Source organism: Leuresthes tenuis, unplaced genomic scaffold (genome assembly GCF_036924035.1).
Source record: "Leuresthes tenuis unplaced genomic scaffold, fLeuTen1.0.hap1 SCAF_16, whole genome shotgun sequence".
NCBI lineage: Eukaryota > Metazoa > Chordata > Actinopteri > Atheriniformes > Atherinopsidae > Leuresthes > Leuresthes tenuis.
The window spans coordinates 25,867,207-25,880,718 of record NW_027325370.1 but is presented as its reverse complement, the minus strand read 5'-3'; the positions used below and the strand labels follow the sequence as shown (position 1 = coordinate 25,880,718).

At 40.7% G+C, this 13,512-nt stretch overlaps 1 protein-coding gene across 3 annotated transcripts in view; it reads right to left on the bottom strand.

Annotated features, from left to right (window-relative positions):
- Positions 1 to 9,700, bottom strand: part of hipk1a (homeodomain interacting protein kinase 1a) — a 42,740-nt gene extending 33,040 nt beyond the window's left edge. For all 3 annotated transcript variants that reach the window (XM_072366479.1, XM_072366481.1, XM_072366480.1), the window contains exons 1-4: positions 9,223 to 9,700; positions 7,812 to 8,545; positions 3,190 to 3,563; positions 2,979 to 3,102 (exon numbers count right to left, since the gene is read on the bottom strand). In XM_072366479.1, coding sequence (XP_072222580.1) covers positions 2,979 to 3,102; positions 3,190 to 3,563; positions 7,812 to 8,543 — 1,230 coding nt within the window. In that variant the 5' untranslated portion in view covers positions 8,544 to 8,545; positions 9,223 to 9,700. The remainder of the gene's footprint in view (positions 1 to 2,978; positions 3,103 to 3,189; positions 3,564 to 7,811; positions 8,546 to 9,222) is intronic.
- Between the last annotated feature and the right edge of the window lie 3,812 nt (positions 9,701 to 13,512).

Here is a 13,512-nt window from a genome sequence, read left to right as displayed (position 1 = left end):
TGCTGACGTGAAAAAGTGCGTACATATTTTGTGCCAACGCACTCTTTGTACATGAGGCCCCGGATGATTTCTATGTGAAGATGACTATGTTCAAATCAGTGTTGTGCATAAGTTCAATTAAATTCAATTCAGTTTTATTTATATAGCGCCAAATTACAACAAATGTCATCTCAAGGCACTTAAATAACATAGTCCAATTCAAGCCAATTGGAATTCAATTAATTGTAATCATAATCCAATTAAATCCAATTAATTCATTTAAAAATAATCCAATTCATTCATTTAGAGCCAATTCAAAAATAACATCCTAGCTAAGGAAACCAACAGATTGCACCGAAAATTGTCTTCAGTCCAATCTCCTGTCCTGAGCATGCCTGACAGTCTACAGACTTTTCCTCTGTGGAAAGGAACAACTCCCTTTTCACAGGAAGAAACCTCTGGCAGAACCAGACTCAGCAGGGGTTTGAGAAGACAGAAAAGAGGGGAAAAAACACCATTCAAAAGATACCTGTTGGAACAGGGAAACACAAGTTAATAACCACAATAATGTCACATGTACAATCTCAGAGAGAAATTAAAGGAACGGTTGGGGTGGGGTGGGGGGTTGGGGGGGGAGTGAGGCCCCCAGCAGTCTAAGCCTATAGCAGCTTAACTATGGGATATTTCAGGGATCACCTGAGTCATCCCTAACTATAAGCTTTATCAAAAAGGAATGTTTTACGCCTTAAAAGTGGAAAGGGTGTCTGCTTCGCGGACATTTACTGGCAGCTTATTCCACAAGAGAGGGGCCTGATAACTGAAGGCTCTGCCTCCCATTCTACTTTTAGAAACTCTGGGAACAACAAGTAAACCTGCAGTTTGGGAGCGAAGTGCTCTGTTAGGAAAATATCTCACAATGAAATCTTTAAGATATGATGGAGCTCGGTCACTAAGAGCTTTATATGTGAGGAGAAGAATCTTAAATTATTTTCTGAATTTGCACATAAATAGCCAATGAAGAGAAGCTAAAACTGGAGAAACATGATCTCTCCTGTTAGTTCTCATCAGAACTCTGGCTGCAGCATTTTGGATCACCTGGAGGCTTTTCAGAGAATATGTGGGACAGCCCAATAATAAAGAATTACAATAGTCCAATCTTGAAGTAACAAATGCAAGGACTAGTTTTTCTGCATCACTCTGAGACAGGATGTTCCCGATTTTGTTAATATTACCAAGGTAAAAGAAAGGTAGTTTTATATGTGCGTCAAATGATAAATTCTGGTCAAAAATCACTCCAAGGTTCCTCACTGTAGAACTAGAAGCCAACGAAATACCATCTATAGTATGTATATAGACTATACAACGAGACAATTTCTCCCTGAAGTGCTCAGGTCCAAAGAGAACAACTTCAGTTTTGTCTGAATTTAGAAGCACATAGTTCTGAGTCATCCAGGTCTTTATGTCTTTAAGACATGCTTGTAGTCTGACCAACCTATTGGTTTAATCTGGTTTCATAGATAAGTACAGCTGAGTATCATCAGCATAGCAATGGAAATGTATGCCATGCTGTCTAATAATGTTACCTAATGGAAGCATGTATAAAGTAAAAATAATGTCCAAGCATAGAACCCTGGGGAACTCCATGACTTACTCTGGTGTGTGAGAAAGATTCTTCATTTACAAGAACAAACTGGAATTTATCAGATAAATATGACTTAAACTAGCCTAATGCAGTTCCTTTAATCCCAACATGTTCAAGTCTCTGTAACAGAATGCTGTGATCAACTGTATCAAATGCAGCACTGAGATCCAACAGGACAAGCACCGACACAAGTCTGCTATTAGAGGCTAAGAAGAGATTGGTAACTTTCACAAATACAAATATTTACTTAAACATTCCGGCAGAAGACTTTATAATCATTTCTATACCACACAAGAGTGTAACTAACAACTAACACACAACTGCAATAAGACAATACAGACGTGTAGTGACGGACTTAAACTGACATAAATTGCAGTACTAAAACCATAGTGGGGTTTTCACGGGTGAGCTCTGAGCCTAAAACCCGCGAGCTTGAAGGGATGTAATGGAAAAATCTGCTCAGATGACGGCCAGAGGAGAGTGAGTGTTATATAAGCTGAACTTTTAATTTGGCCTTGGTGCAAACAGCTGCTCTGTCTTCACCTGTGTGAAGTCACTCAATATAACTGAATCTGAGGTGGTGCTCCCACAACAGATTCTGTCACACAGCTGCTTGTCTGCTTTCTTAGTTTCTTTAAGGCATATTTTGCTGAAGGTGTTTGTTGTGAAGTTGCATTTCTTTTTAACCCGCTAAGAGTTACCTTAGCTTTTGTTCACTGTGCGACTGAAGCATTTGTCTCTGTTCCTCTACTGGCTAATAAACTTTTATCAGTGTGCAAAAATGCTGTCTTGCAGTTCGCTTTGACCAAAGTGTAGTGGAGCACAGTGCTGATTTGTTACTCCACTGGCTCCAGAGTACTGTTTTAAAAATATATTGATTTAAGTGATGTATGAGAAATGCTAACTAATAGAGCTCCACATTTAATGATCATTTAGAGGCAGTTATGCTCCAGAAGCATAATTTCTGTGATAAGTATCATATAATTAATGTGACTTCTTGATAAATGCAGAGATGTGCACGCATCTGATCAGATGACCATGGAGTCCATGTTCCAGTACTATGTACCATTTAAAGGGGATAATTCATAGGAGTTTATGAAAATAATGAGAAATGAACATGAACAGTTTAATTTTACGACTGTGAACCTGGTTCAGAATTTCAAATCATGAATTATGAACTTTAACAAATTCAGTTTCAATCAGCCTGAACTGAACTTTGTACTACCTCTTGTAAAGTGTGAACATGTACAACACTAATCCTCATGTGTAAAACATTTTAATTAAAAGAGAATGTACTTTCATTTACACATGACTGCAAAAGTCACTTCACGGTATTTATGCGAGTGCTGCAGATGACCTGATCGTACTCTGAGGCACCGGGATAAAGGGGCCATCCCAAGAACAGCTCAGCAATGACGCATCCCAAAGACCACATGTCGATCGCTTCACAGAAAGGAAGACCCAGAATGATCTCTGGAGCTCTGCAATTACAATAGATCAGTAGATGACATTATCACAGCACAAACACAATTGGGCAATAATTGGTAGTTCTGGGCCAAGATCCAAACCTGTAATATCGTGACTGCAGGTAGGTGGAGCAAACCGCTTTGGACACATGGCTAGCAGAGCCAAAATCAATGACCTTCACCCTGTATGGCTGCCTGAGAGGGTCGACCAACATGATGTTCTCAGGCTTCAGGTCGGCATGTATCAGTCCCAGGCTTTTCAGTTTCATCAGTGCAGTGGCTACCTGCTGCAGGATGGGCCTGATACACTTTAGCAACAGAGGACTGAACTTGCTGTGTTTCAGGAAGTCGTAAAGGTTCTGCTCCAGCATCTCAAACACAAGGCATGTGTGGTTCTTGTGCTGGAAACACTCATACGAGCGGACAAAGTTGAACTCGTCAGCGTTCTCCGTGCTCAGTCTGCTGAGAATGCTCACCTAGAGGGAGAGGACAATGGCTGATTAATGGATAGATGATTAATGGATTAACTGAATAGATATCGTACTATGCTGTGAATGCTCTATCACAGGTTTACAAAGCAGATTAAACTTTTTTAAGCTGTAGAAAGTAAAAAGTAGTAAATGCGGATAACAACACTCCCAGGAAGGTGACATATCATCACCCAAGTCTACTACTAGAAAAGAAAGTCTTAATGAGAGAAAATGCGGTGTTCATCACATGATGAAAACTGGAACACATCATAACTTAGAAGTTGAAAACATAATTTGCTAAACACATGGACGCATAAGCACAGCGTCAGTAATTCATGATGGGACAGAAGACAGAAGCAGCAGATACATTCTGAAGTGTACGGAGAGATATCATTGTCTGCCAAGTACAATAACAATGATTGGGTGGTGATTCACAGGACAGATACTCAATGACCCAAACATAGCAGAAAGTTAAGTTGAAGGAAGTGGGATAAAAGCAGTGATTCAGCAGAAACCCACAATCATTGAATACAATCACATTAAAGTTGTGACCAAGCATCACAAAAGTGGACAAAACATGCTTTGATGATATTTATGGCTTTCAGGCCTCTATATATTATTTAATAATTCATAATTATTATGCCCCCACTGTTGATGTTTTTAAAAAGAGGCTCAAGACTCCCCTTTTTAAAATCAGGCTTTTATTTGATTTGATTGATTTCCTTTAAATCAAACTTTTTGTCATATTTAATTTTATACTATTTTAATCATATGTTTTAACTACATGCTTTAGTTAATTTCACGAGCTGAAAAGCATTTTATCTATTTTGTTCATTTTACACCTTTTTATCTTATTTTACTGCTTTGGTCTTTCAGTTTTTAGCTCCAGTGTTTCGTCATGGGGGTCAAACACACTGGGAGCTGCTTTTGGTCCACTGACGGGGGTGCTGTCTAGTGGACTGCTCTTGTCTGGGTGGCTGGAGGGCTCTGCACCTTGGTGTGGGGCCTCTTGCCTGCCCAGGTCGGGGCTGTCTCTGTGGTGGCGCTCCCTGTAGTCGTGTGGTCGGCCCCCAAGGGTGGCTTTTTCCTTGACTTAGGTCTTGGTGCCCGGCCATGTCTTTATGAATGTGTGCGTGTGTCTGTATGTCTCTGTGTCTCTCAGGGTATTTATGGGGGTGGGAAGGTTTATTTGTTTTGTCATTGTTGTTTTTAGCCTGTGAGGCACTTTGTGTTGCTTTTTAAGTATGAAAGGTGCCATATAAATAACATTTTACTTGATTTGATTTTAATCTGACTTATTAAATGCAGAGCTATAACCTGATGATGAAGTTACGGTCAGCTAAAGTTACGGTTAAATGAAACAAAATATGGGAAAGTGGCAGGCTAAGCTGGTTGAGCAGGTACCCCAGGTAAATAATTGTGTTGAAGAAGACCCTGCTACGTTAACTACATGTAACCCTCTCTCTCCTCTGCCCCCCTGCGCAATTTTACCACTACAGTCCTTAGAAAACTCTTCAAAAATTGGCATAGATACATTTCTAGACCAAACTTTACATGCAGAAAATATGCAACAATAATGGCCAACAAATAGCATAATATTTTATAGCTTATTGGAATGTAAAGTATACCAGTGATGTTGGAATATTTATGGAATTAGTTGAGGAGAAATTAAGACTCGGGGCTCTTGACGTGAGTGGCTCTATGACTTAATGCTTCGGGGATGCAGGCGTTTTAAGCTGGCTAATGTTAATATTACAGCTGATGCAGATGAGAATCTCATTACTTTTGATGGGGATTAGATCAGAAACTGATGTACAGCACAACTTAACATTTCCTGGCAGTGTTAAATGAAACAGAAAGTTCTTAGAATTGAACATCAAGTAAGAGAGTGAGCAGGGTTTATGCAGGAATCCTGAGGTTAAATTTAATACCATTTAATACCTTTTTAATACCTTTGAAACATTTTTTTAAAACCTCAACGCCACTTGCCTCTAGCCAAATAGCAAAAACAGGATCAATAAATGGGAGGACATGCGCACTGTTACTGTTAATCCATTGCTTATTGTAATGCTATAGTGTGCATGCTCAACGGGCCTGACGTCACGCTGCAGCACCCAATCAGACGCTAGGATCAGACAAACCTCCACAGTCAGCATGAAATGTCAATGAAGCTGAGACTATCCAGGTGGATTCATGGACTAAACTCTGATACGCTACCTGTTGTGTTCTGACTTTGTTTATTTCATGTAGCCAGCTCCTAAAGCTGAGTCTGACTCACAATATATGCTGCAAACGGTGACATGAAGATTTAATTTGATTTGCGTCCGATGGGTTGATAGGAAGAGAGCCCCCTCCACCAACTTATCACGTTATAAGGTGATAACGGATTCTGGCATGGCAGCACTACGCTTCCGTGAAAACATTATAGACACTCTAATAGGCTAAAATGAATGAATTGTATATTTTACTATATTTATTTGAATCATTCCTCATTCAAATGCCTCAAATATGCATTCTTCATTTGACATATGTTTTCCCTTAAGTGAAGAATATAAACAGACAATTACTAAACTGATAGAAATAAAGACAATATGCCATTTCAACATGTATCTGCTCTGTGCCGTGTGCTGTGTTGTGCTCCTGCAGAAATATATAACTGGTTCAACATTCAACATTGAGAAATCAACACTGAATAAACATTTAATTTTCAATCGAAGACATCGCTGACATTTCAATCGCAAAATGACTGTTGACTCAACCGGTGGAAATTGATTGACGACCGGTACTGACGGAGTTAACCAAAATTAAACTTTAATTCATGTTTCCTTGCTATCAGAGTAGTATGCTGGGCTGCAGTAAATATATCTCCACATGAAAATGCATTTTTTTCTCACAGGCATCTACCACTTAAACTGCTCTCCACCTTTAGCTTGATGTGCTCCCCTTCCAGTGACTGGTGTGACTGACTGACTCACTAACGGTAGCAGTAACATCAAAATCCGACTTGTGTGTGGTAGTTACCATAGCGAAAGTGCGTGTTGTTGATGACGCGCAGCAATATGACCAAACTCTCTAGCTACTCTTTTGTGAGAGACCATGATAATCACATGCGCATTCCCAAAACCGCACATGGACTTCCAGTTGTTTTTTTTTTTTGTTTTTTTTTTTACTTATTCAGGCTCTCATCAAACATGAGCACAAATGACCCGGCCTTGTTGCTGCGGTCAACCAGCTCCTTCTTAAAAAAACGGCACCAGTCCGAATCGTATAACGTAACCGTTTTGTCTTCCCCGCATGTAAATGTTTTTGCAATTTCTGAATCGGGAAATATGACTTGAAACATTTTGCCGATTCCTTCATTTGAATTTAGGGATTGGTGCTTGGCAACAGTGTTAAGATACCACAAAACCTCTGCCCGGAGAGTCGGTGTCGCTCCCATCAATGTCCGGAGATCCCCAGGGCTGGCAGTGGATGAGGTAGAAGCCTGGCTGATGGTGGGACTCGGTTGAGGCGTACTGGGCACACGAACAGCAAATAGAATGGATATGGATAGCTGCTCTCCGTGACGTGTAGTCGATATGTGGCTCGCAGACAGCATGTGCGAGCGAACAGCGTTTATGCCAATCCAGGTAATACTCATAGTTTTCTTACAGAATGAACAATATGTCTGTCATTTCCAGCGACGGCCCTCAGCCGCGGTTTAAACTCCGGTTCGTCGGTCCATTTTCTGCTACATTTGCATTTCCCGATGTTTAATCTTTCTTTCTTTCAGCCTCAGTAATATAAATAGTAACTTAGACAGCAATACAAACTGAGCCCGCTAAAATGTTTACGTCATGACATCAGTCAAGTCACAGATTTAACCACGTAGAACAATCATGAATCTGCGCAGTATGGAAAATAGGTCTACTGTACAGTCTATGTAATAAATTCTGGCGAAGTTTTAACAAACCAACTTACCAAAAGTCATGTGTTATTTAAAAAAAAAAGAATACCTTGTAATCAGGCATTTAATACTATTTAATATTTATTAAGGGACTTATTTTTCACCAAGTTGATTTACTACCTTTTAATACTTTTTAATACCCCACTGACACCCTGGTGAGTTGTTGCTCAAAGTCTTGCTATTAGCACTTTGCAACTTCTGGGCATTAATTCTACAACTTTTGAACAGATTTCTTGAACGCCACAATTGCCAAAGCTTTCCGCTTATCCAAACTGCTGCTTTCGTTATTTTTAGCACAACATACTCACCTCAATTTGGCCTTGTCGAGCATAAGAAGGATGGTTTTTCAGTATCTTAATCGCCACTATCTCATTGGTGCCTCTCTTCCAGCATTTTGCCACCTGTCCAAAGGTGCCACGTCCCAGAAACTCTAGCACCTCGTAACTGTTGGACATGGAGCACAGAATCTCATGTTGGACCAGCTGGTAGTCGCCCTCGCTGTGGGAGTTGCTGCTCTTGGTGGTGGAGGTGGAGTGTGCTATGGACTGAGCGGTGGTGGTTCCCCCTCGGCCACCTGTGCGGTTGGAGATCACAGGGGCTGAGAGTTCCTCCAGTATCTGAACACTGTCGCTGCTGTCCACCTCCTCGCTCTTCCTCTTCAAGCTGTACTGCTTGTGGTAAAGGTCGCAGGACTGGGAGGAGGACTCTGCATCCTTTATGCGTCGGCTGGATGATGAGGAGGAAGATGAAGAGGAAGGAGGTCCATGAAGGCTACCTGTGCTGTCCGCTGCCCGCACCACTGTCTGCTCCCGGGAGCCAGCCGTAGGCGGATGCACCTGGTTGGAGTTGTATGCCAGGTTGAAATTGGAGCCGGAGGTGGAGGCTGCAGCTCCCAGAGATGGACTCTGCTGGTAGTAGCTGCTGTCTGCCAGCTGGTTGGACACATCCCAGGCAGGGTTCTCCACTTTGAGCCTCTTGGAACGAGAGTAGGCACTGGAGGACACAGAGGGAGAGGAGAACACCTGGAGCTGCAACGCCATGTCTGTGGGCAAGATTACAGATGAGCATCAACACGAGATCTGACGCCAACAGAGACAAAGATGATGCGAAAGTGTTGACAAATCTGCACGTTTTTTCATAATTCAATGCGTTTATTTTAGTTTAACATCTGTTAAAGTTCCTGTGCCTGACATTCAGAGATTTATTTTCTATTGTTTGTTAATTGATAGGAATTATTGATGGAACTAAAACAACCATTTTCGTTGCTTCCTGGTTCAATTTTAATCTCTTTTTCTCCAATTAGACAAATTACAACTGGCTGAATAACGGAAAATCATCACAAAACCTCTAACCACAGTTCATGAAACAGAAACCTTCATTTCAAAGTTGCGTATGACCAAGAAAAGAAGGAAATCTCACACTTGATACTTTTGAACAAACTATTTAGTTATCTTTATTTGTTCATTTAAAAACAATGGGGGGGGGGGGTCACGCCTACAATGACAGCCACAATGACAGTAGACAATACAACCAAAACCAAGCAGAGCAAAACAAAACAAAACAGACCCATGGTCACATGAGCATGAGCTGTACAGCTATCTTTTCATCCATAGGTCTTCTCTGCTTAAACCGGATGACATAGTAGGGTCAGAGTTGGGCCCTTCAGTACCACAGGTGCCTGACAGTAAGCAGACCGGCACCAGCCACGAGTGACAATACCTGGAATTTGCTGACTGAGCACACTGTCGCCGATTTGACATCAAGGCCTCAACATCTTCACGCCGGACGCTGCGTAGTGCTGCAGCGGATCAGGTGAGCCGTTAGCTCCCTGCAGGAGCTCCGACGGCTGCGGCACGGGCGAGCTCTGAGCCAAAACCCCGCGAGCTTGCAACTAGCATCCGAGGGCACGTCTGACTCCGACACGCAATCACATCGCGCGTCAAGCGAACAAAAATATCCACCGAGACCCCCAAAATGTCAGATGTCATCACGACGAGCACCACCGCCTGGACTGAGCTCCATCATCACCAGACCGTCTTCTCCGCTCGTCCAGCTTCCTGCCGACGGCGCTGGCGAGACGCAATATACGTCACCAGTGACGAAGATCGTATATAGCCGCTAAATCTCTTACTGCTCAATTCTTTTCATTCAGCCACTTTACTTCGGCTGACGAGACCATAGATATATTCACGCATTCGGGCTTGTCACGCACGTCAACACGGCCGCCATCTTGGGACGGGGTTTCTGACAGCAGTTAGGCTGTTAGAGCGGGTCTGACAGCTGTGCTTCTGGCAAAATGCCAGACTTTTGTGCCGCTTACGGATGTTCCCTTGAAAGAAACGCCGAAACGAATAAACTAGAAATAACATTTCGCAAGTAATAAGTTCTTTTATATTATTCAACTGTTATGGACGTGTTGAATTTGATGTATCTTTTAAGATAACATAAATGAAACTAGCGTATTACTGGCTTACGTCAGGACAAGAAAACCAAAGATGTTTTGTTAGTAAGACATCAGTAAGATGATGAAAGTGACATTTGGCAATTAGCCACTGTATAATATTGTGCTAAGTAGGCCATGTTATGTGTATATATCTATGTGACAAGATGATCTGACAAGCTTGCGATGATTCGCCTCCTCACATGACAAGATGGGCTTCTAATATAATTTGATGACACATAACATTTTTTTAGATGATTTTCCTACGGTAGTGTGGTGATTAGCAACGTCGCCTCACAGCGAGAGGGTTCCAGGTTCAACTCCCACCTGGGGCCTTTCTGTGTGGAGTTTGCATGTTCTCCCCGTGTATGCGTGGGTTCTCTCCGGCTTCCTCCCACCGTCCAAAAACATGCATGTTAGGTTTGGTGTCTCTAAAATTGTCCTTAGGACTGAATGTGAGCGTGTGTGTGGTGTTGTTTGTCTCTGCGTGGCCCTGTGATGGACTGGCGACCAAGGTGTACCCAGTCCGATGACCGCTGGGATAGGCTTCACTTTATTTATCTCTACTTGCATTTGTCTCCTTCTTTTTATTGTCATTGCACCATAACAAATTCATTGTATGTAAAAACATACAAGGAACATACAAGCAATAAAAAGGAATTCAGATTCTGACTGAATGCTGAATGTTTCCCTACAGTTTTTTGTTCAGTGCCCTCCTGTTTCTCACTGACTCAGAAGTCCTCAGGTTCTACTCAATATATATATATGTATATATATATACATATATATATATATATAATAGATCTTGTTTTCCTGACATTTAGGAGCAGATGATTCCTGCCAGACCACTTATCAAAGCTGCCCAATAGTTTCCTTCCCTCCAACTCCTGTTCATCTACGAAGGTGGCATAATTTAGAAAATAATTGTGTTGGTTTTTTTGTGTTTTGAATGGTTTTGAATGGTTTATACAATCAATAACGGGAAATGGCAAATACAATCATAACGGTGACATATGACCCTCGCATCAGTTGGCCATGTCTGAGCCATTATCATTTTCCATCTGAACATCTCTACCTGCTTTGTTTGTGTTGTGTCGCCTAAAATTAAACCTGTTATATTGTTTTCCTGCGCAGGTGTCACTCTGCAAAGAGAGGCACACTATGCAAACCTAGATTAAAAAACTAACTAGGCGCATATTTAACCACAAGAGGGCGCTGTTGTTTGACCTACAAGGGAAAGAGCAATGAGTCAGCCGACCAGACAACTTTTATTTCCACCCATCTCTCCTTCAGATATATTAACACCTCTACAGCATGTTTACATGAACACGAAGACTGCATTTCACAGTGATACTGCAAGTACATTCCATCAAAATGTCACAAAGACTACACCAGCATAGTCGATGCAAAATACACACATTTAATATCAAAATAAACTGCTCGTCAAGAGAAATAACACTGCGACTTTAAGGCGAGGAGAACTAACACTATAAGACACCTCTTATCTGTGGCTGGATTCAAGTTTGAATATGAAATATAACCGAGTGTATGCATGCAGTACACATACAAAAAAACTAACATTCATATATGTTAAAATAAAAAATAATCCTCCAATGAATCAGACACTGTTGACAGCAAACAAGTAGTCATTCAAGCCACAAGAAACAAAACAAGTGTTCATCTGACACTGTAGGAAAAATGTGTTCATGTACATCATTAAGAGGAAAAGACCAGCAAATCCTCAAAGAGTAAAGTCCTCTGCAAAGCAGAGTTTTTATCTAAAAATGCAATGCATCTATCCTAAATGTATTTTAGTTTTAGAGCCAGACCGATATGAGGCATTTTCCAAACTATCGGTATTGGCATTTATAATGGCCGATAAATTAATATTTTAAAAAAACGGACAAAACATTCTTCAACCATGTTATGAGTGTTGCCGTTGCATCGTTTATCCACCAGAGGGCACACCCTGTTGGCAACGAAGCCACAAACTCTACAAACAGCTGATCCAGCCAGAGTTGGAAAGAGCAAATCATCGGTGAAGTGTGTTCATGGTAAGTTGGCAACTGTCACGAGACATACATTGCTTGAATAACAATTAAAAGAACATCCACATCAGTTCTCTAAACTCAAATAATCATGACATAATTCATGACTACCATGTCTAGCTTTGCTGCTGTTACGTGTAAGCCGAGAGTGAAACCAATTAGCTCATACATTGTTGTTTCACTGTTGGTTTAACTCTTGAAAATGACTAAAGATGTATTTCTTTATAGCGCGACAGTTATAGCAATGAGACGTATCATCGCTCCCAAGCCCGTTATTTGGAAAGACTATGTTTTACAATAATTTGCGGCAGCATATGACGTTATCCATTGCTAAATTATGGCTTATCAAAGACTAACCACAAAGCTAGCTAATGCCATGACTATCAGTGGAAGACCACTCACATTAATGAGCTTGGAAACCACAACGAACTTATTCTGCCTAAATAAAGTAATGATTACTGTATTTATAACTAGCATATTTGTAGTTACAGATATTGTAAAACGTAAGTTTGTAATGCGAGGAGTGAACATTTAGACAAAATATCAAACAGCTTGTGCATAAAAGTTAGCTTTTCCTTAGCGTGTGCAATTTTGGATGGGCCAGAATAATTTAGGATGGGCCACTATTTAATAGTAAAAAAAATAATACTTACTAACATACATGGAGTTGGAAATTATCCCTTCCTGACTTGTTTAGGTTTATATTGCCTTCTGGTGTAGATTGGCTTTGACAGTGCGGTGCGCTGATCTCTCTCCCGTTAAAAGTGAATGTCACTCACCCAGCGGACCTCTCTTTTTCTCTCGCTCCACTGTCTCTCTCCTGTTACTACATCACGTGTTCAACCAAATGCACGAAAAGCCAAATCAAATCAGAAATGAGTAGACCACTTCTTTTTAACTCGCATACATATTTATTTTTAATAAAGTAGCCCAATGTGTCTCTCGAGCCATACTGTACTTATCTGTACGCTAACAATGGATGAGCTCGCCCAACCATTTCCATTTACTCGTCTTCTCTTCTGCCTGTAAGTTTGTCTAAAATACGAAATGTAAACTGTACAGAGCGGACGCAAAAAGGCTTGCTGTGATTGACCCAGCGCCAGTAATGAGAGAGGACATACAGGAATCGCACAACATATGTTTAGTCTAAACAGGAAGTGAAGTACAGGCACGGTTACTGTGACAACCAGTACACTACGTCATATACTGTGTATAGTTTATATTTTGCTGTTGTTATTTATCAGAACTTTTGAGAACTTTTATTTTGAGAACTGCTATTGTGTTTTTGTTCAAAGGGCTTTGAGTTTCATATCTTAAGTTTGTATTTTTATACATTTTATTTATCAGAACTTTAATATATTTGGATGTTTTTCTGTTCTGTTCTGACAGTAAAAAAAAAAGTTTATTTTTAAACTGGATTATCCTATTATTTTAGCGAGGACTCATAAATAACTACATATAACTAATGTTTGGGAAATCTGTATATGTTTTGTTACACATTTCTGGAAATTCATTTTTAAT